Genomic DNA, 22,549 nt, shown 5'->3' with positions numbered 1-22,549 from the left:
GGGATGTCCTGGGAGAGCTCCGAAAATTGCTTCCTCTTGGGTATTTGGAAATGGCAGATGTAACTCCTCGTGCCTAACGGTGCTTTTTAGAAATAGATATTAATTATTACATGTGTAATAAATGCTTTTATGTCGGGTCGTTTGGAGCTGATTTAGATTTTGGTGACACATGAGGCTGTAAAAGAGCCTTTGGCATCAGGCTAAGAAGGAGTGTCAGTGCTTTCATGAGCTGCACCCCACGGGGCAAAGGACGAGGCCCAGGAGGCTCCAGCTCCGTGTCTCTCCGTGTCTCTGTCCCCTTGTCTCTGTCCCTGGCTGGCACCAGCTGGCACCAACATGCAAGTGGTGAATGTGGGGGTGGGCAGTGCCCGTGTCAGGCACTGCCTGGTGTCCCTGCCCTGGGACATGTTTGAAATGCCCTAAACGCATCTTTGGAACCAGCAGACTGCAATATTGGAGATTTTGCCACTGAAGGTGGTGGAGGAGGAGATCACAGGGGTGATGTGACCCTCTGGACTTCAACCCTGGGAACTGCTGTGGATTTCATCTCAGGGTGGTGCAGTCACAGCAGCAGCAGCTGGACTAAGTCACAGCCGATAAGAGATCCCTTTTCCTCTGCAGGCACTCCCTGCTCCTCACAATGCCAGCTGAATCTGTGCAAGAAGATACTCACTGCCAGTGGGTGCTTTGTGTTTCATGTCTTGTGTGTTTGTAGAACCCTGCTGCTGCCCACAAAGGCCATGGAGAAGAGGTTGGAAGCCAAGTTCAGCACTACTGCCCAACTCCTGTCACGATCCTGCCTGGGAAGACCCGCAGGGGAGCTGAGAAGTCTGCAGCTGTTGTACCTGTGGGCTTCCCTGTGTGCCTTGTGCTCCTCAGCAGGTGATTCTTTCTTTTCTTTGGCACTGTGTCTGTATTTTTAATGCTGTCTGTCCCTCTCACTTGTTTAAAATATCCTGAGAAGGTGAAATTGTTTGCTGCTAGACACTGTCACTAGTCTAAAAAATAAATTAAGCCCCCCCCTGTAAGAAATACTAAATGAGTTGTCAAACGGGTAGGAGAGAGATGGGGCACAAGGGGTCCCTTCTCCTAACTCTGTGTTGTTCTGATAAGCAGCTGCTATTTTGAGTCAGCAGGTGGTCAGCAGTTGGGTGTCTGTCTGTCTTTTCTCCTGCAAAATGAGCAAGTGATACTCTGGAATATAATTCCAGCTAAGGAATACCTGAAGCAGGTTGAAGAGGCAGGAACGTTTTTTTAGCCCTCAGATGTTTAAGACTGTTCTCAAACACAATATGTCAATAGTCTGTATTTGCCTACAGGTAGTCGTTTGGGTTATTTCCTATTCAGACTTGAGTAACCAACCTCCTGCTTAAGTAAATAGCCGAGTTAGGGGCTTGTGTGGAAGTTTTCACCTAATGAACTGTGTGGGGGTTTTAAAATTTATTTTAAAAGTTCAGATTCTGACTCGAGAGAGACACATTATTTTCCTGTGGGTGTTTTGAGGCCATGTCTTCACCAAGGGGTGGTATTTTTCCCATGTGGCATTCACCAGATCCTAATTAAGAAAGTTTGTTCTGTGCCTTTTTTCCCCTCTTGGCTGAAGTTGCAGTGAGTACCAGGTTTGAGGCAGTGGGGTGACCTTGGTGTGTACCAACCTGTGTGACAGCTGCCAGCTGCTTCCTCTCTGCCATCTTTATAGTAGCAAGGTTTGCAAAGGGGGTTGTTTTGTTTTGTTTCTGAGTTATGTGGCCATGTTCCCTAGGCTACTGCAGTGTCTCTGGTGTTTCACTGGCCTTTCTGGACATTTAGCAAGTGACAGATTTGATTAAACTAATGAGCTGCATGAAGGTAATCAGCTACTTTAGAACCTGGGAAGACATCTTTGTGTCCTAGCAGAGGGTCCTCAGTCCTGTGTGTTAGGCTGATGTGTCAGGGAGATTGTGTGTTTCCTTGTAGGCTGGTCTTCCTCCTTGACCTTTGTCTTTAGGAATATTTGAGGAGTTTGGAGCTAGAGATGTGAATCCTGTGTCACTGGGGGGTGTTCTGGGCAGTGCTGCTGTGTCTGAGGGCTGATCTCCCTGGGAGAACAGCCAGGAAGGCTGATGTGTGTGTGGAAACAAGTATTGTTACATGTGACATGGTTATCTTGATATGGGAACTTTTTCCACTCCAGGGTTCTTGTTCTTTTGGTCTTGTTTGTGTCGCTCAGGCAGCAGAGTTTGTTAAACTGAAGAGGAATTATGGCTGCCTAGAAATTAGTGTGATCATGGGGAGTTGCGTAAGACAAACTGTGTTGACATAATTGGTCACGTGTGACAGATTAAAAAGTCCACAGAGTCAAGTCCTTAATCATTAATCTGATATCAGGAAGGATTAACTGCCTGAGCAAGTCTGTGAACTTGAGCTTATTAATAGAAACTGTTTTTGTCCATTCCATTCCCCTGCTGTTCAGCAAAGCTGTGAGATCCTTGGCTGGAACAGGAGCTCCAGAGCTCCTGAGAAGAGCAGTGGGTTTTGTACTGGTGTACAAGAGAAGAAAAAAATGATGAAAACAATATTAAGAAGTGACCAAGCACAGCCACTGTGCAGGTGACACCCACTGGGATCTCTGGTTCCCTGTGTTTTGATCACAGATCTCAAGTGTGTTCTGCTGCAGCTGCCAGTGACTTTCTGAAGCCTTGTCTTCAGATTGCCTTTGCTGAGCTGGCTTCACAGCAAGCTATAAATAACACCTTCCTGCTTTCTGATGTTTCGAAGCCAAACTTTTCCTCATGGTGGTACGAGTTCCCTTTTTGGGTTCAAATTCCACAGGAGTTTTCACACTGAAGGTGTGTAAATGTGACCATTGTCCTTTGTTTTAAACAGGTGGCTAATCCACTCTGGGTGAGAAAATCACTGTATGCTGATACTTTTAATAATGATGAGCAGCAAAGCAGTTATACCTGCTATGGTGTTTGGGATAACTGGATTACAAGGAAATATGTCCCCTCTCTTCCCTCATTTGCTTTATTTGGTCATACAAGGTTATAAAAGTGCTCTGACTTTTCCCTTCCTCCTGCACCTGAGGGTGTTGGATATGGGCATAACGTAACATGAAGTCTGTGTTCATTCACTGGAATAGTAATATTTTCTTTATACCTTTCCTTATATGCTGTCAAGAAATGGGGATCAGGATATTATAGTTTGAATTCAGACTTTATTCTAGTGGAGAAAAAAGTTTACCATTTATGTTGTGTTCAACAACTCCATTCTTGACCAGCAGGGAGCCAGATCTGGAGCATGTTCTCCAGCTGCACCACTTCGAATCCAGTGACATATTTTATAAAATAATCTTCCAGTGTCCTGTTATACCTTGAATGCTGAGCACAGCACAGTGTAACAGTCCCATAGGTCATTAGTCTATTTTTAGGGAGTCCTTAATCTGCCGAGCTCTGAATTTTGGAAGCCTTTAATCCATTGATCCCTGCAAGCAGTCTTTCATTTTTCATGCTAAGAAAAAAACCCAAACAAAAACTCTGTATGTGGAGCAGTTGCTGCTTTGCTGCTGATCTGAGATCTCTAGAGAAACGTGTTTGACAGGTAATTGCTGGTACAGAAAAAAGCACTTCAGGGGAGTGTACAAGTACTGGATATGGATAGTGAGGCCAGGTACAGATCCTGAGAAGCCCCATTTTACTGCCCTCTCTCCCATACTGCTTCTGTGCTCTAAATTAGTCTTGACAATAGTGATGAAGGTTTATTGTCCACGGCTTTACAGGATTGAAAATTGTCTTTATTTGTCTTCTCTCCCCTTTCCCAGATGCAAACTGGAACAGATCTAAATGTGAGCCAGAGAGGATCCTGTTTGGTGGCCGATTGAGGTGGTGGGAAGATCACAATTTGCAGCTGCTGGAAGGATTTCACACTGTTGGGTCCTGCCAGGCTGCCTGCTGCCACAGCCCCACCTGTGATGCCTTTTGGTTCTTGGAAAATATGTGCATCCAGGTGAACTGCACTGTCCCTGGCACATGTCGGGCAGACAGGACTGGCTTTTCTGACTCTGTTTTGGTGTTTCTTAAGAAATCAAAAAGCACACAGCACTTCTTAAAGTTTCCAGCAGAAGGTGGTGTGAAGACCTGGCATCACAAGTGGTTGGACTGGGACATCCCTGTCCTGGTGAAAAGCAGACTGCAGAGGTCGATCCAGAAGCGGAGCTTGGCAGGGGCCAGGGTGGAGCTCCTGAGGAGGGATGTGGCAGCGAGCCCCAGCAGCCAGGCTGCAGCCACAGCAGCAGACAGCAGGTCTGGAAGCAGCCAAAGTGAAGCAGAGCACTTGAAGGATCAAGTGCTGAGGCGCTTGGTGGCAGACAGGCCTGTCCCTGAAGGACATCCAGATGAACACAAAGACTCTCTGACCAAGGGACAGAATCCAGGAGAGCAGAAAGCCAAAAGCCCGTTTCCTCCTAAAAGCAATAATGTGACTAGACCAAGTGATGCAGAGGCTGCTGGCTTGCTGCAGGTAAGTGTGGCTGCTGGGGCTGGAATGGGGCAGCCTTGGACAGCTGTCACCCTCCTGCTTTAGCCAGGCTTTGACTTCAAACTGCCAGAGTGCTAGGATACCTTTTGGGATGTCTGTTCAGTCTCCTGTCAAAAAGGCAAGGCCAAGGCTTGGGTTGTTTGGTTTGTTGGGGATAGGTTTCCCCCTCTGCCTCTTCCTAACTGGGATATAACTGTCTTGGGAAGGTGAGGGGAGATGGAGGTTGTGATAATGCTTATCCTGTGTGTACTGACACACAGGTTTGCCAGATGAGCAAGAAAGGCAAGATGTGACATCACTGGGAAGTGCCTGCGAGCTGAAAACTGTTACCTGTAAAAGTACCTTTTAGATCCACAGAATAAAATAAGCTGTTTTCCTTTGAGTTCTGAATCAAGGCAGTTAAATACATTATTTTACAGACTGATGCACAGTTTCCAGTGCACTTCATCTTGGCCTGCTTGCTGAGTTGACATCTTACACCAACTTTTTAATTCTGTTTTTGAAGACTGTTTCAGTTTCCCACATCCACAAAGCTTCCACTGACATTGCTTGAATGAAACCAGTTCAATCTCTACTCCAAACATGTACAATGTTAATCTTGTAAATCTAGATATTGGTCTTAAAGAGAAACTGGCACATTTGAATTGTTAAGTGATGTTTGTATTTTTAAGTCTGCAGATAGCTCTTTCAGTCTTATACAGAAAAGGTCATGAACTCATGATGGTGAAATAGAAAGAATTCCACTTTGTGAACTGTTCCTTAAATACCTTTTGCCATGTTTCTAGAATTTGGCACCGTTGAAGCCTAATGCCTTCTGGAAACTTGACGGAATTTCTTTCTCTCCCTTGTATTCAAATCTTGGTTCCAGGTAGGGCTGTGACTGGCCTGAGTCTCCACCCTGCAGAGCAGGATGTGGAGAGCAGCCAAGGGACACACTGAGAGCCCCAGGGCAGCCTGTGAAATCAGAGGCAGAACTTTACAAATGTTTGATTTTCTAGAACCCCGCAGCATTTAGGGCTGACTGAAGATCTCAGCTTTCTCTCTCCCCTGCAGTACTGCAGCGTTTCCACTCAGCCTGGTCTTTCCTCCTCCTAACATCAGAGATTTACACCATGACCCCATTCTTTCAGTTGTTGCACGTTCAATGTCTGGGGAGATTTCTTTGCAGCCAATCTTAAATGTCTCCTGCTCTTGGGGAATAGTTGTTATATCTCCCTGCTTGTTCTGTTTGCAGTGTTGCATTCATGAGCTGTACTGTTATTGCTCAGTGCCTGACCAGTAAACTGGTTGCAAAATTAAATTACATGGATTAATAATCAGCTTCTGAATATCACTTAGAATCCAGGCAGTCCTCTCTGTTGTCATTAAGGTGCACTGCTGGATGTATGCTGGGGAAAGGTTTTCTTTTCCTTACTTATTTTTTGCTAGTAAGAAAGTCTCTATCTCTCAACAAAATGCAGGTTCATCAAAATAAAAGAAAATTGTTACTCAAATATGTTGGTTGTGGTAGAATTCCTGGCAGTCACATTTTTGAGGTTTAGGAGAGAGTTTTTGAGGAGGAGAAAGAATTCAAAAATCCACCTTAACAGGAGTATCAAGTCAATGCTGGTTCTACCCAGCCCCAGGGTAATTCCATGATTATTGAACCATCCAGCTTTCCCTGGCCAAATAGAAGGCAAGTTATGCAGCTGTCCTTGCATTTCTGACCTGAGAGCAGTTTAATTTAGGCCAAGGATATTACGTTCAAGGCTGTGTACTTGGGATGTGGCCAGCCTTTGCAGGAGGGGGATGCTAAAGCAGAGAGTTTTCCAAGTTAGATTGGTTATGGGCCAGAATAAGTGAAGTTACACACGTGCTGAAATCAGTAGAATTTCACCTGGGCTCGGTTTGGCCGAATACCTGGAGCACTTGGCTTCAGCAGCTGAATGCTCTGCATTTAGTACTGGATTCTTAAAAATGGTTTGGCAGTTGGGCTGGAAGGAAGGGAGAATACTGGATCATCACTGCATGTGAAGCAGGTCATACCTGGGAGCATCAAACATCTGAAGTGGGAAAGGATGTTTGAGGTCAAAGTGACTCTAACTCCTCTCTAAAAGGGGAGAAATAAATGTGTCCATGTTCTGTCAGTCAGCATTGAATGTGTGTGTCAGGCAAATCTTCTCCTTTACTCCTAGAGGCTCAGGGAGAAGTGGCAGTTTTAGGAAAACATTGCCTCACTGGGTTTTTATTTTCCTCTTGCAGTTCTGGTAGCTCCATGGCCATCTGCAGTGTCCATTGCTAATGTGCAGCTAGGGTTAATTTGTGGTTTTACTGGTTCCACTCTATGGAACCAGACACGGGTAAAGGAGAGTGGACCTGCTGCTCATCAGCCTTTAACTCAGGAAGAGAAATCTCTGCTTTTCCGTGAAGTGAGTGACATTTCCCAGGCACCAATTTTTTTTTCTGCCTCATTGTAAAGATACTTGTTAGCTTTAAAATACAGCAGTGCATTTAATAGCCTGTCAGGAATATTTAAGTGCAGCTCTGCTGAGAAGGGCAGCTGCAGCACTGCAGCAGCTCTGCAGGCAGACAGGGAAAGCCTGCAGCCTTTAAAGTGGAGTTGTTAGAGCCAGGGAGCTCATTCCTGCACTCACAATTCTGGCTACTAGTCTTTGCTTCCTGGCCATGCTGGGTGCTTTTTACCCTGCCAGGAAAGAAGAAGGTCTCTCTTCAGAGCCAGCACTAACTCTGTAATGGTTTGTCGTGTTACCCAGATTTGTGTCTTAAGGGTCTTCAGACATAGCACCTGGTGCAAATAACTAAGGACACAATCTAACTGAAAAGAGCCTATTTTGTAAATTCAGGCCGGCTTAGCAAAGTAAGGCCCAAACAAAAGAAAATTCCAGAACACTGGTATTTTTCTGTCAAGTAACAGGTTCAGTGTGGATCCTGATGCATGGAGCTGCTCTGGTTCCATCCCAGATAAGGGGACTTGTCCCAGGTCAAAGGCAGTTAGTGTTTGGAATAAAAAGTGTCTGACACTTCTGTGTTCACTCAGGCCAATGTGCCACTTCTCTTTATTTTCTAAGCTAATAAAATAAGACAGCTGCTAAACTTGTCTCCTCCTCATTTATCCCCAAGAATGAAATCTTTGCTTCTTTGCTTTAAAGAATTTGGGGTTATGGGGCAAAGATAAGGAGCATCTCAGCTTCCAAGCATTAGAGGCATTTTTGACTGCTGTGTTGCCCCAGGCAAAGCTTATCTCAAGCTCTCCACAGACATTTGACCATCAATTCATCCTGAAGACTTCTGGGAGGAAAAGGTTCTCTCTTAACTGTGAAGGGTTTGGTTTAGCCATTAAAAGATTCAGCTGCTATGCCCAGTAAGCAGATGTTGCTCTCCTGGGCCCTGTTTGTGGCAGCTGTTCTAGTGACCTTTCTGGGCTGATTCTTGCTAAGAAGTGGTTCCCCATGGTGGTGTGAAGTCATGGAGAATTTCTGCTTCCGTGCCTTTCCTAAAGAGCCTGTCTCAAGTGTCCAGGTTCCTGCCTGGCTGTTCCCCCTAGTTGTGCTGGTATTTCTGACTTTGTCTTAGTACTTGGGAAAAGGGAGTCAGTATCCTGAGTTGCCCAAAGCTATAGATCGGTGCAAGAAGGTGCTGCTGGGGAGTAGCAGTGGGCATTTCAGCTCCAGAACACTTCTCCAGTCAAAGATGGTAAACTGCTTAATTTTAAATATCTAGCAGATGTTCTCAAAATAGAGTCAGCTCAAGAAAATGTGCTACACACATGTACTGCGTGGTGGCAGGTGAATTGTCAAGAGGATGACCTGGCAGGCCAAGAACTGGAATGGGGCTGGGTACTGTAAAAGGAATTTCCTCATGAAAGAGAGGAAATTGTTCCTGCCACTTTGATTATTTTCAATAAAGAGGCTCATCCTCTGTGGATGTGAGCAAGCTTTCTGCCCCCAAGCTCAGCTCTCTGCCCCAGCAGCATCTCCTGTGACATGCACGCAGGGAACTGTTTGTGTCAGGTCACCTTGCTTTGAAGAATGATTCTGAAAGAAATTTCCTCTTGCTGATCTTACATAAAAACACCATTGCAATCCTCCTGTTTTGTGCTTGCCAGCTGCACAGCTGTAGAAAAAGGAATACAGGGCCAAAATAGGTGACCCAAATGAACCCCGGTTCCTGGTCACTGTTTTTTGCTTCTGTCTTACCCCACCTCTCTGTCCTTTTAGCTCCACTCACTGCAATTTTGAACCTAGATCTTCTGTCACGTTTGTCACATCAACGGCCACAATATTTAAGATGCTGTAGTTAAATCTATGGTCTTAACTGGTGTTCAGCTGAGCTAGAAATGGCCTGTCTGCTGTGGAGGGAAAAGGTGAAGAGGCAAATCAGAAAAGGAAGCAGTAAAACATCCTGCTTCTGGGAAAAACAAACCAGGGACTTTGCAGCCTCCCTGACTGGAGGAGGTGGAGTGCAACTCAACAGAACAACGCTGACATTCAGTGTTCAAGCTAAGACAACTTTTCCCTTACAGACCCACCCAGGGACATCTGCACCAGAACCATCAGTGCTCGCTACATTCTCCAGTCCTGTATCACAGGGCTTGGCAGCCACAGGCAAGACGGAGACACCTGGTCAGCCAGATGACCCTGTGGTCCATCCCCCCTCCTCAGCCAGCCCCGTGCCCCCAGCACCTGCTGTGCCAAGTGGAGTGCCCACAAACAGCAGTGTTCCCACCACCCAGACCAGCACTGCTGCAACGCCGAGTACTACTGCTGCCACACCAGGTGAGCAGGTGCAGAGCTCGCACAAGTGACATCTCTTCAGGCTTTGTTGACAGTATTGAAACGTGTGAGATAATTGTAGAAATGTTGGTGCTGTTGCAAAGCCCTGAGGTGCCTGCTTCAGCCCACCTGCTGGTTGAACTCATGAGGTCTGAGAATGGGACTTAACATCCTACATCAGCATGTAACCATTGGATCGATTTCTAAGAACAGCTTGAAAGTGATTGTGATACCTAAATTCCCAAAGTGAAAGCTGAGCTTTGGTGCATGGTGTAGTCTTGTGCAGCATTCAGCCTGGGCACACTGCTGGTTGTCAAGTTGAGCAGAAGTCTTAATGTCTGCTCAGAATCAGATGGAAATGATTCTTCTCCGTCCCTGAAATGTCAGTGCACAGCTCAGCCCTGGACAGCAGTGCACTTGGCTGTTAGCCCATGCTTTGCTTTGCAGCAAGATGATGTTTCTGTCCACACTGTTGCTTCTTAAAGCAAACTGTTTAAATGTATAAAATCCAAAATGCACTTTGGGCAGCTCTGTTAGCTCCCCCAGGAATCAGCTCAGCCTGTGAGGATGTGTGTGTACAGGTGGTGTGATACCTCAGGATTCATTTATTCCAGTTTGCTGCAATATTCACTGCTGAATTTCTTTTGAGTTTAGGGTTCCTTTCCCTTACAAGGGAACAAATGGGAAGTGTAAAGGGGGTACTGCATCCAAAGATGTTTTGGCAGGAAGTTGGCTGGGTGCTTGTGCTAACAAGTTGCAAGTTTTTTTAAGGGCTTACTTCAGCTGAAACTGGAGAATATATTTTACACATTTTCAGTGGCTTGTGTTGAAAAAGTGGTGTAGTCACAGCCTCCTTGTTTTGCTAAATAATGCAAAGATGACATGAAGGGTAGTTTTTTCCAAGCAGGGTTCTGGGTTTTTTTCTGTCTGCTGTTTGAGGTGTGTTTTTTTTCTTCCTACTGAAATCAGGTTTCTTTTTGCCTTGGAACTCTTTGCATCTGAAAGACTGATGGAGCTATAATTTCCCAGGATCTGGAGTAATTGAAAGGGGGAAAAAATACTTTGATGAATTTGTTTTCTTTTAGTTAACTGGTTAATTCCAGTAGCTAATAAACATATAGAAGGAAGGCTAAATGTTTAATTACATTTTCCCTATCTTTTTAAACTTGAATTCTTTGTGCAAATCTCTGAAATATTGTCTTTGACAGGATCAAACTAGGGTAAACCAACTTTAATTTTCATTTTCTATGCATAATTCCCAGGCCCAAAAATAAAGAGATACTGAGAAGGGAGGAGGAAGATGAGGAGTCTGAAGTACTTTTAAGAAACTTCAGTTAGATTTCTGATCACTTAAATGCTAATAACAAGCAGAAAAACACATCACTGGCTATAGTTTTACTCTTTAGTCTTTAAAAACAAGCTGCCTGTCAATTTATTTGAAATGGAATGGCAACAAAATTCTTCAGCAGGGAAAAAGAAAATACAAATAAAGAGAACAGGTTGTATTTTGAGTTTCCATCCTCAGTGAGGTAGCTATGCAGCTTAAAAAAAAAATCTCTTAGCCCTCAAGCAATTTTTTTTAAAAAGAAATACCATGGATTCTTCATGTATTTGTGAAGATCTAGAATTGCAGTTTGGTAAGTAGCTGTTTGTCTTGCTGTGCCATGAGGCTGCAGCTGGATTCGCTGCTGAAAACCTGTCGGGTAAAACCCCTCCTGTCCTGCTGGACCTGGGTGAATAGGTTCCCCTCTGCAGGGCCCGAGGGTCACATTTCAACTCTTTAGAAAAGGAGCAGGAGCTGCAGAGGATCTGCAGAGAGAGAGATGATTGAGTCATTTCAGGCTAGTTTTAAAATTGTAAAACCCCATTAGTGCCTTTGCGCTAACAAGGAGAGCGAAACCTGAGGCGGGAGCTGTCTGAGGGACAGGATGTTTATGAAACACAGCCACTTATAGCTGGTTTTTATTCCACAGACTCTGAAGCCAAGGCGGTTTTAATGTTCGTATTTAATTGTTTTCCCTGTTCCTCTTTCAATTCCCTGTTTCTCCCTCTCAGTTATGAAGGAGCTGGTGGTTTCTGCTGGAGACAGCGTGGAAGTGACCCTGCCAAAGAATGAAGTTCAGCTGAATGCGTTTGTGCTTCCTGAGCCTCCACCTCGTAAGGCTTCCCTGGGAATTCTGCTAGGAGCTTCTGATGGGGAATGGCAAATAGGCATGATGTACAAGGGCCTTCTTGAAAAGGATTTTTGTCAGAGAACACTGACAAGCTACTACTACTCTCTGTAGAAATTTTTCATCCTGTGCTGCCTCTTGCGGAAAACAGCAAAACACCAAAACCATTAGAAGTGCTACAGGGTCATTAGGCAGGTTGTCAAAGTGGTGTGTGAGGCAGCAGTGGATCTTCAGCAGCTGTTTAGGATTGTTGCTGACAAGCTGTCTTAACACCTGATCTGTCATTTGGTGGATTGAAATTTGATTTGGGGGGTTGCTGTGCTGAGGAGCACATTTCTTTACATTCCTCATTTCATCATGCAGATTGTTCACAGGTATTTGTACCTAGTCCATCATCTGTCCACAGTGGGAGACTGCAGAGGAGAGGCAAGTGTTAGGCAGCAACGTGGGTAGATGAGCTGCATTCCTCTTCAGAAACTGGCATTATGTTGTGTCTGCAGGATCTGAAGGCACAATTTTTCTCTCTTATTATCCTGGAGCTGTGATTGTTCCAAAGCTCTTTAATGCCTTAGAGGCTGAAAGATGGTTTTTGGCTCTAGAGTAAATGAGTTTAGAAGCAGATTGTCTCTTTTCTTGGGTATATTCCCAAAAAGCTGCAGCCCAAATTCCAAGCTGTCTCATTTCCCTATAATGCAGCAGAATGTGTCTTGTAAATGTTTAATACCTTTGCTTTCCTTAGCATGCCTGGAAGGCAGTCTTTTAAAAACTAACATCTGGACCTTTTTTTTTATTTATTTTTTAAGGAACCACTTATTCCTATGAGTGGGAATTGATTACTCATCCAAAAGACTACAGTGGGGAAATGGAAGGGAAACACTCTCAGACCCTTAAGTTATCTAAGGTAAAGCTTTTGCTGCTTTGTATCCTGTGTTAAATGCCCAGTGGAGAAGATGGAGACCCTGACAAGCAGGAAAGACTTGTATGTGATTCTGGGATGAATAGGAAATTGAATGATGGGCAGGCAGCCAACATTTGACTGCAAGGCCTCCTCTAGGTCTCTTGTGAAAAGGAGGTTGATCTGGCATGAGGGAAAGAGGAAATGGCTTTCTGGATCTGAAAGCTGCCTACAAGCAGTGTGTCAAGCCACACAACTGGCACAATTCAGTGTTGTGGGTGTTTCTGCTTCAGGAGCAGTACAGAGGGCTGTTCAGGTCTGAAGCTTGTTCTGCCCACTGGAAAAGGCACTTTCTGGTTCCAGTAGTGAGAGCTGTGGAGCACCTCGTGGCTGGTCCCTGGCTGCTGCTTTTGGACAAGCTCTTAACTCCAAAAGGATTGGTGGCTTCTGCATGTGGGGATTCTTAACAAGGGAATGGCTTTAAATATTGTGTGAATGTACAGCTCTGTATTTGAGATATTCCTTTGTACATATTGGGTTCTGCTGCACTTAGAAAAAAAATCTACAGGCTCTATTCAAGATATGCAGAGCAAAGCCCTTTATGAGGAGTGTGTCTGCTCTGCCAGGGTTTCAGCCTTCTGGGTACTGTAGGTGTTGTCCAGCACCTACTTCTTCACCTTCATCTGGTTTCTACAGTGAATGATGAAGGGGTGATTGCTTGTCTTGTGTCAAGGAGGAGAATAAATACTTCCCTTTGTAAAAACACAGAAGAAGAGATTTTCTTCTCATGCGTGCAGCCTTTCTCATGTCAAATGCAGTCTGCTCGTACAGATTTCTGTGGCCAGACAACCTGAACTAATCTGTGCTCTCTCTCTTTTTGGTTTGCCTGTTGTGGCTAGAAAATAAAGCTTCACTGACAACCCTGTGGTAGAAAATAATATTAGTCTTTAGTTTCTGCATAGTCATTGTAAAGTAAGAGATGTAACACCATTTTGGCATGGAAGCCATTCTTTGTGCGTAGGTTGAAGCAGACCTGCCTCTGTTTTATGTTGCTAATGTGCAACGGTGCCAAAGCCTGGTAACCTGACCTCTGATAGCTCCTGACAAGGGGCTGCCATCCTGAAGGTCAATAATTTTTTGCATTTACTTCCAGCTCACTGTTGGTCTGTACGAGTTCAAGGTGGTGGTGGATGGGGAGAACGCCCGTGGAGAGGGTTATGTGAACGTCACTGTGAATCCCAGTGAGTTGGTGGAATTCTGTCTTTCCTTCACTTCATCTGGCTCTGACACCTGTACTGAGGTGTTTTGCTTATTTGACTGAACCCTCGTTTTACGTAGTGAAAATGGCCTGTGCTGTGAACCCAGTGTACATGAATGTGTGTTAAGGCATTTCCTGAGCTCTGAAGCTGAGGCTGTTTCTGCTGTACTGCATACAAGCCAACCGTGCAGTGAAAGAGCTGGAACACTCGTACCAAAGTGCTTAGCAAGTGCCTCAGCCTGGAAGGCCACTGCCTCTAAAAGCCAGCTGAAACTGGGTAAAAAGCTTATAGCAACAGGAGCAAAAAATGAAGGGAAGCCAGAGCTTTGAAGCTCCTTTGGAGGTTCTTTTCTTCCTTGTCCAGTAAAGGATATCATTCCCAATCACAGGAAGATTGAGTCAAATCTTATTCCCTACTGTAAGACATAGTTTGCAGATGAGCTGGTGTAGATACAGTAGCTTGTGTTGTCTCCCCAGGTCCACGACTTCTGCATCTCCTTTTATGCAAAAAAACCCTTTACTTTGCACACTTCAGCAAAACCTTTTCTATAACCTTTGTGGGCAAGGAAGTACTCTTGCACTCCCTAAATTAGAGTGTGAAGCTGGCCTTCTGGATGCTGTTGCTGATCATTTCCTTATAAGCAGTGAATCTGCAGCTGGCAACGTGCATCAAAATCACTCATTTTTCAGAGCAGCAGCCAAACTTTGGCAAGAAGCTCTAGGTGCTGCTCTGTTGGAATGGTCTGTGCCTGAATGTTTGACCCAGTATGGGAGAACTGAAGCAGTGCAGGCATTTCCAGAGCACTTAGAGTCATGGAGTGGTTTGAGTTGGAAGCAACCTTCAAGATCATCTAAATTCAACCCCCCTGCATGGGCAGGAACACCTCCCACCAGCCCAGGTTGCTCCAAGCCCCATCCAACCTGCCCTTCAACACTGCCAGGGATGGGGCAGCCACAGCTTCCCTGGCCAACCTGGTCCAGGGTCTCACCACCCTTACACTTAAGAATTTCCTTCTAATGTCCCACCAAAATCTCCCATCCTCCAGTTTTAATTCATTACCCCTTGTCCTGTCACTACAAGCCCTGGCAGTTCACCTCTTTCCTTTTCAAACCCCTCTTGTTAGCACCTGCATTAGTGTGTAACCTGCTGAAAGCACCAGTCCCTGGTTGTGCAGTGTCCAGCAGTTGGGATGTTGGGCTGTCTTGGAGCTGTGTCACAGAAGTGCCACATTTTGGACTCACTGTCTGAAGGGCTGGGGGGTGGATGGGGTTGGAGAGGATGAGGAGGAGGATGCACAGTATGAGTTCTACTTGCTACTCCTGTTGCTCCAAGACAGAGTGGATTTGCAGGGTTCCTTGGCCAGGGCTTTCTGTGGTGATTTGCCTGCAGGTGATGTTGTAACAGTTTGGTTGTTTTTGCAGAGCCTCGGGTCAACCGGCCTCCTGTTGCCATCGTGTCCCCCCAGTTCCAGGAGATCTCACTGCCAACCATTTCCACTGTTATTGATGGCAGCCGTGAGTACCTGCTGTTTCAAACCCACTTGTCCAGCATGCCTAGTTTCTGTGTTTGCTTCTGGGCTGGCCCTTTGGATAAAGTCTGAGAGGAACTGTCTGTGACACTATCAGAAACACTTCAGTGAAATGAATCAGCTTCTTGAGCCAGGAGAGGGGAAAACACACACAGCAGCACCTCTCCATGTTTCCTTTGGAAGGGCACTGGCCTGAACCAGTCTCCTAAAAAAGGAAAAGCTTTAGAGGTTGCTGCTTAGAATAAAAAAAATTACTGTCAGTCAAAATTTCTGGCCTTTTGCATGAAGCTTCAAACATGTTTGTTGCCTGAGATACCACCTTGACTGATCCTGGCCTGCACTAGAGCTTCTCAGGACTTTCTTTAAATATGGTCAGGCTGTCTTACCCCCAGCTACTATTATTTTGTTAGTGTTTTGTTTTGGGGTTTTTTATCTTTCCCCAGCACACATACAAACCTGGGACTAAGGGTGGTTGAGGTACCTGTGCAAGAGGATAGCAGAGAGCATACAGTGTGGGTGTCTGAGCATCAGAGACCTCTGGGCTTGGCCCAAAAATGCCTTTGCTCACTAAGCCCAGCACTGAAGTGAGGGCATCTGGGGGTTGTGAGGCAGTGTTTTCTAACTCCTTGTATGTGCCTTTTCTTCTGTAATTGAACCAGAGAGCACTGATGATGATAAAATTGTCAGCTATCACTGGGAAGAGCTGAGGGGCCCTTTGCGGGAGGAGAAGGTTTCCAGCGACACTCCCGTCCTGACACTGACCAACCTGGTACCTGGGAATTACACATTCAGGTAGGTTACATCTGGAAGAGTTGATCAGTTCTCATCCCTTAAGAGTAGAACCTGAAATATTGCTGAAGTGTTAGTCTGGTTTCAGAAAAACAGGGAGAGAACTCTTTCTTTTGAGGTGTACTCTCTGCACTTCTGCACTTGCAGGTAGTTTCAGAGCTTTTCACTTCAGAAGAGATAAGCTATCCAGCTACTTTTCATTATGAAATTGTAGCACTGATTTGAGATGATGGCAGAAAGGAATGGATGGTCTGCCAGCTCTACAAAATGTCTCTTGAAATGTCAAAACTGTTTGGGTAAAGGCTTAGAAAGAAGTGCAGTCTTCAAATCCAGCTTTTCAATGCAATGTGTTTGTCCCAGATAAGTGGATGAGGCCTGATGGTTTTCTGCACGTACCTGAGTAACAGACAGGAGCTGATTTTACTTCTTACTTTGTATTTTTGTCCTTGGATCTGCAATTTGGTGTGGTGTCCATGCACTGCATCAGCAGATCTATTTAAAATAAACCTGACTGCCTATGACTGAACACTGTTTCTTAAGCAATTGATATATCAACTAATCAGACTAATGTTCAGATCTAGATTTAGAAAAATCAGTTCTATTTTGCTTTCTGCAGGTACTAGCTTACCTGCAGAGGCCAGACCTCTTGTGAGTTAGTAATCACATTCTGGGTCCATGTTAATGAATGTCCCCTGTTGGGAGGCAGTGTTGGACTTGGGAGGTCTCCATCACAGCTGTGATGTGAAAGCTGATGATCTTTCACTAGCACAGTTTTATTTTGGAAATAGTTGGTGGATTTCCAGAGAGAGATGGACATGACTGTTAAATTTCTTGCATTGCTCTGAGAACTGGGAATTTGGGGGAAGTTTCAGAAAAAGCACAGTTGCCTCAAACCACTGGGGTTTTTTTCACTCCTGAAAAAAAATAACTATTCTGTCCTTAAAAGTGTCTTAAGCTTCTAACCCTTCTTACATGTTTCAGTTAACTCCAGCTCATGTTTGGTACCAGCTGTGATAATCACAGCTCCTCACTACATTCACTTGTTCGTTCCCCTCCTCAGTCTCACAGTAGTGGACTCAGATGGTGCAAGCAACTCCACCACTGCCAACTTGACAGTGAACAAAGCTGTGGATTATCCTCCAGTGGCAAATGCTGGCCCAAACCAGGTGATCACCCTGCCCCAGAACTCCATCACCCTCTATGGGAACCAGAGCACCGATGACCACAGCATCGTCAGCTACGAGTGGCTGCTCAGCCCCAACAGTAAAGGGAAGGTGATGGAGATGCAGGTCAGTGCATATGATGATCAAATATATACCTAAAACTAAATCCCCATGAGCTGGTGTTGACTTGGTGGCTGATCTGGTGCACCAGTCTAGCCACAGGTTTTCACTGGCATCCAGTTTCCTTTCTTGAGCAATGCAGTTTTAAATACTGCTGAGGAATGGAGGATTGAGAGAGATGGGAGCTTGATGGCTTGAGATTCTGATGTCCCATAAAATATGTCTCAGCTGAACCCATGTGTCTCACTTTAACCTCTGTGGCTGCAAGTGAGCTGTGTTCTGTCTCTGTTCAGCTGCTGACTTCTCAGAACATCAGTGATAGCTAAATCGATGATGGAATGGTAGGGATGATTAAGTGCTGTCAGCAGGTCTGGAGGCCAGACTGTGTGACCTTTTAAGTGACTATCAGTAAGGATGGCATGTAGATGCACAGGGTGGCCCATTGTGGCAGGTCATGTGTGTCCTCAGCTGGGCAAACACAAAGGACTGGATCCCTTGTGTTGAACTTTGCTGACACTGGCCAGACACTCAATCCTAAACAGTAAAAGCTGGAACTTATTTCTATGTCATCATTTTTCTTTTAGAGATTATTACTACTGTCAAATTTCTGGAATAAGAAGGCCCATTAATCAGGTTCACAATGTGCATGATTTGCACAGGGCTCCCCAGAGGTTTTGCTTAAGTTGCTGCCTGTGGAATCTCAGGGGGTCTGGTCTGAACAAATCTGTGGCATTATTCTTGTTACGTTCCACAGCAGTGTCCTTGTGCTGGGCATAAATTGAGCTGGAGATGCCTTGCATGCTTAAGTGGCACAGATGCCTGGCCCCATGGCAGGAGTTTGTAATAAGCTCCTTGAATCTGCTGATAATAGTTATTTTAGAAGCCGCCTGGTCTGTCATCATCTGTGTAAAGATTCTTTTTAATACAAGTATGTTTTCTCCAAGGGGGTGAGGACACCAGTCTTGCAGCTCTCTGCAATGCAAGAAGGTGATTACACTTATCAGCTGATTGTGACTGATTCTGCTGGACACCAGTCCACTGCAGAGGTCACTGTGATAGTCCAGCCAGGTAAGCTGTCTTTAGCTGCTTTTCCACTTCCAATCTAAGGCTTAGAGGTGAGCATCAGTTTCAAAACTGGAAGAGGGGATTTAGGTGAGACATTAGGAGGAAATTCTTGAGTGTGAGGGTGGTGAGACCTTGGCCCAGGTTGCCTAGGGATATTGTGGAAGCCCTATCCCTGGAAGTGTCCAAGGGCAGGTTGGATGGGGCTTGGAGCAGCCTGGTCTAGTGAGAGGTGTCCCTGCCCATGCCAGGGGGGTTGGAAATAGATGATCTTTAAGGTCCATTCCAACCCAAACCATTCCATGATGCTATGATCAACCTGTCAGCATACCCTAGATTTTAAGGGAGCTTTGTGCTGCTTTCAGAAAAGCTGCTCTAATTCTGGGCTGGTGTATTGCTGGTAAATAAACAAAAGTTTCTAGGAATGCTGCCTTTCTAGGCTGCTCTCTTATTTTACACAGTGTAGTTTAATTATCATTATCCTGTCATAATGGCAGGATTGTATTTCCAAGCAACTGTCTCTGCCCACAGTGCCAGGTCCTGGGACAAGAGCAGGGCAAGTGGAGTAGTACTTAAGGAATGAGTACAAAAATCAGAACTCCTAGATTTTCTCATTTTATTGCAGATGTGTGAATGAAACACTGATCTCAACTGCTTTTAGCCTCACCTTCTCTACATAGAAAGTTGGGATAGTGGGCAAGAAATATGCTAGGGATCATGGAGAAAATTCTCTGTGCTGGGGTTTTCAGCTCCACATTTCATGACATGTACTTGAAAAATATTGCATCCTTTTTCAGAGAATAATAAGCCTCCAAAGGCAGATGCTGGTCCAGATAAAGAATTAACTCTTCCTGTGGACAGCACCACTCTAGATGGCAGCAAGAGCTCAGATGACCAGAAGATAGTCTCCTTTCTTTGGGAAAAAACACGGTGTGTCTCATCTTCCAGGCTGTCCTTGTGCAAGTATCTGGGCCTTTTAGTGAAAACAAGACACCCTCCCACATCCTTCCCTCGTGCTAAACCCTGGTCATATTTGGCCTGACAAGCTTTGCCAGTGACAAGGATATATGTTTAATTGGAGGGAGGTGGAGTTTTGCTTGAGTATAAGAAATAGCTTTACCTTTATCTTGAGGCCTGATTCCCTTTCTCAGCGTGGTTGTGGCTTGTGTTGGATTCATGGCAGTGTGACATGGTCTTGCTCTTACAGAGAGACTGACTCGTGTAATCAAAGAGTAGCAGGACCTTCTAGCTTGATGGTTCTGCAGTATGTTTGAATCAGGCAGGGCTCTTCTCATTGCCATGCTTCCCTACAGACTCTTCAATTCCCTGAAGTGCTTTAGGGAAGTCAGGAAAAAGCCTGTGAGCAACTTGCAGTAGCTTTTTCTGTTTGCTAATGCAAAGTGTGTGCCAAGCTCTAATAAATGAAGGGACTATTTTTGCTCTATACCTTTTCTTAGGAAAAAAAATAAATTAGCTTATTGTGCATTTCACAAGCCAATTTTGCTGCAAGTATCACTTTTTGTAGACCCTACTTAAATGATATCAGTGCTTCCCTGGTTTAGAAATAACCAAAACACTAAACCACCACAAACTGTGCTTTTTTGTTCTGAATGCTGCTCTTTTTTTATTATCTTGCTGTAACTGGAGAATAGAATTTTGCTGTTTGCCAAGGACTCTGTATTTCCTGGCATCTGGCTGTTGGCATCCCCATGAGCGCTGCTTGAGCCTCTGGTTGGTGGGAGCTCCTGTCATCTTCACAAGGTTTAACCTGATCCTCTTGTGCTTTGCTTAGGGGCCCAGATGGTGTCAAGCTGGAGAATGCCAACAGCAGCATTGCCACTGTAACAGGGCTCCAGGTTGGGACCTATGAGTTCACTCTGACAGTTAAAGATGAGAGGAACTTGCAGAGCCAAAGCTCAGTCAACGTCATTGTCAAAGAAGGTATGTCCAGCCCTGAGCAGAACAGTCTGAGGCATCACTGAGCAGTTCAGCAAAACCTATGTTCAGAAGCAGAGTGAGAATTAAGGACTGGGTGAAAAATGATGTGGAGAGCTCTGGGATGGCCTTCTCTAAGTCAGGGCTCTTCCCTTTTCTGAGGGAGCAGTATCTTCAGCTAAATCCTGCAGTACCTCGTCTTGCTTCTCTTCCCCCAGGGATTTCTGGGTTTCAGTGGAGATCTAATGCAGTTTTTGATTGGGTGTTACCAGATTTTTCTCCAACTACTTTATTTTTCTGTTTGTTTAGAGATCAACAAGCCACCAGTTGCAAAGATTGCTGGTAATGTTGTCATCACCTTGCCCACAAATACAGCGGAGCTGGATGGGTCCAAGTCCTCTGATGATAAGGGAATTGTCAGCTACTTGTGGACACGGGATGAGGGCAGCCCTGCAGCTGGGGTGAGGGTTCTTTTCTCAGTGGCAGCATTGAGCATCACAAAAGTCAGTGAGAGGTGGTGTTGAGGAGATGTAAAGCTTATTGTTGCACCTGCAGCCTTGTAATGATATCCTCAAGTATGATGATGTATCGTGCTACTCCGATCCTTTGTTTCCTGATACTTACTTTGCTCTGCCTTCCAGGAGGTCTTAAATAATTCAGACCATCACCCTGTCCTTCTCCTGTCCAATCTGGTAGAAGGGACCTACACATTCCACCTCAGAGTAACAGATGCCAAAGGAGAGAGTGATGTAGAAAGGAGCACAGTGGAAGTCAAACCTGGTGAGTCTGGGGTTTGTGCTGCATCACCATTCAGTCCTTTTCTGTTCAAAGCAGAAACAGTCTGGAAAGCTACTAGAAACCTGATTTGTACCCAGACTGCTAAATAGAATTTCTCAAGATCTATATTACCTACATTCTCACTAGATCCTAGGAAAAATAACCTTGTGGAGATAATTCTGGATGTTAATGTCAGCCAGCTGACGGAGAGGCAGAAGGGAATGTTCATCCGACAAATAGGCGTCCTGCTGGGGGTGCTCGACTCAGACATCACTGTGCAGAAGATCCAGCCATACACTGAACAAAGGTAGGGCTTGTCTGGGGGCACACCAAGGGGGGTTGCTGGAATTGCTTGCCAGCTTTGTAGTTTTAGATTATCTTTTCTGCATTTCCTGCGTTGTCACAGCAACAGCTGCACGTCTCTGTACCCACAGCACCCCTTGTTGCTATAGGTGTGTTTGAGGACGCCTGAACACGCATGTGAGTGGCATGGCAACAAGCTAATCAAGGGTAGAGGGGCAATCTATTTTTTAGTAGAAGTGGAGTAGCTTTAAGGTAGACAAAGCACTGAAAAAGATTTAAGGGACATGCTTAAAGCCATGCAGCAAGTCAGCAATAAATCTGCAGTTACACTGAACGTTACTGACCTCAGGAAAGTGTTTTGATTCCTTCATGTCCACCTTGCCTGCTGTGGCAGTGAAATCAGAATTCATCGTCCATGCAAACCTGAAGAGCTCAGAAGAGAAAAGCCAGCACTTTTTGTTCTAATACTACATTTATATCTCTGCCATGACCAGGCCAGTTGCCACTGTTCTTCACTGAGTAGGGCAGGTAAGGGATTCTTGTAATGAATGCTTCATCTGTTTACGTGCTTAAGTAGAGAAGAGTGGGAAGTGTTACAAAAGACCAGAGATTATTCTGAATAACTCCCTCTAAAGGCAGACTGGGGAGAACGACTTCAAATCTGATGTTTGGAGAAGCAGCAGGTGATAATTTTTCTCTGACTTGCAGCACGAAGATGGTGTTTTTTGTGCAGAACCAGCCCCCCCACCAGATATTCAAGGGGCGAGAGGTGGCCTGGACCCTGAAAAACGAACTGCGGAAACAACAGTCTGACTTCCTGATCTTCCGGGCCTTGGAAATCAACACAGTCAGTAAGTAAGAGCCACTGTGGCACAAACTAACACCTTGTCCCTTCTCAGATGCTTGCCACTATAAGGACCTTCATGGGTGCTGAAAACACCCATGTGTGCACACACTGACTCCAGTAGCTTTCATATGTTAGTAAATGAGAAACAGAAAAATCAGTCTGTTGGACCATAAATTAATCAGTTATTTACCAGTTGGTTCTGCCTGTTCACTGTTCATTTAAATGGTAACTTGCAATGTTGCTGGGAGGACGAGAATTCACAAAATCAAAAGCAGATTGATACTTACAAAACTAAAATACATTATTAGTGGAATACAGCCAAGGAGGTGAGTGTCACACTGAAAACAAACTAAAGGTCTTGGTAGCTGTCAACATGCTCATTTTCTCTGCAGCACATACATTGGTCTGAAGGA

The 22,549-nt window shown here is 45.0% G+C and overlaps 2 protein-coding genes across 2 annotated transcripts in view; one reads left to right on the top strand and one right to left on the bottom strand.

The window, feature by feature from the left end:
• Positions 1–698, bottom strand: part of NCDN (neurochondrin) — a 4,836-nt gene extending 4,138 nt beyond the window's left edge. The window contains exon 1 of the mRNA XM_009997389.1: positions 640–698. Within this exon, the coding sequence (XP_009995691.1) occupies positions 640–698 (59 nt within the window). The remainder of the gene's footprint in view (positions 1–639) is intronic.
• Positions 699–740: 42 nt separating this feature from the next.
• The window catches only part of KIAA0319L (KIAA0319-like ortholog), a 26,281-nt gene continuing 4,472 nt past the window's right edge, over positions 741–22,549 (top strand). Inside the window, exons 1-16 of the mRNA XM_009997378.1 lie at positions 741–882; positions 3,800–4,497; positions 9,038–9,290; positions 11,343–11,444; positions 12,262–12,359; positions 13,507–13,594; positions 15,034–15,126; positions 15,800–15,932; positions 16,990–17,218; positions 18,157–18,280; positions 19,072–19,204; positions 20,067–20,215; positions 20,519–20,670; positions 20,851–20,989; positions 21,134–21,293; positions 21,998–22,140. Of these exons, the coding sequence (XP_009995680.1) occupies positions 741–882; positions 3,800–4,497; positions 9,038–9,290; positions 11,343–11,444; positions 12,262–12,359; positions 13,507–13,594; positions 15,034–15,126; positions 15,800–15,932; positions 16,990–17,218; positions 18,157–18,280; positions 19,072–19,204; positions 20,067–20,215; positions 20,519–20,670; positions 20,851–20,989; positions 21,134–21,293; positions 21,998–22,140 (2,836 nt within the window). The remainder of the gene's footprint in view (positions 883–3,799; positions 4,498–9,037; positions 9,291–11,342; positions 11,445–12,261; positions 12,360–13,506; positions 13,595–15,033; positions 15,127–15,799; positions 15,933–16,989; positions 17,219–18,156; positions 18,281–19,071; positions 19,205–20,066; positions 20,216–20,518; positions 20,671–20,850; positions 20,990–21,133; positions 21,294–21,997; positions 22,141–22,549) is intronic.

This window comes from Chaetura pelagica, unplaced genomic scaffold (genome assembly GCF_000747805.2).
Source record: "Chaetura pelagica isolate M959 unplaced genomic scaffold, ChaPel_1.0 scaffold1445, whole genome shotgun sequence".
NCBI lineage: Eukaryota > Metazoa > Chordata > Aves > Apodiformes > Apodidae > Chaetura > Chaetura pelagica.
This window is presented reverse-complemented; position numbering and strand designations above follow the sequence as displayed.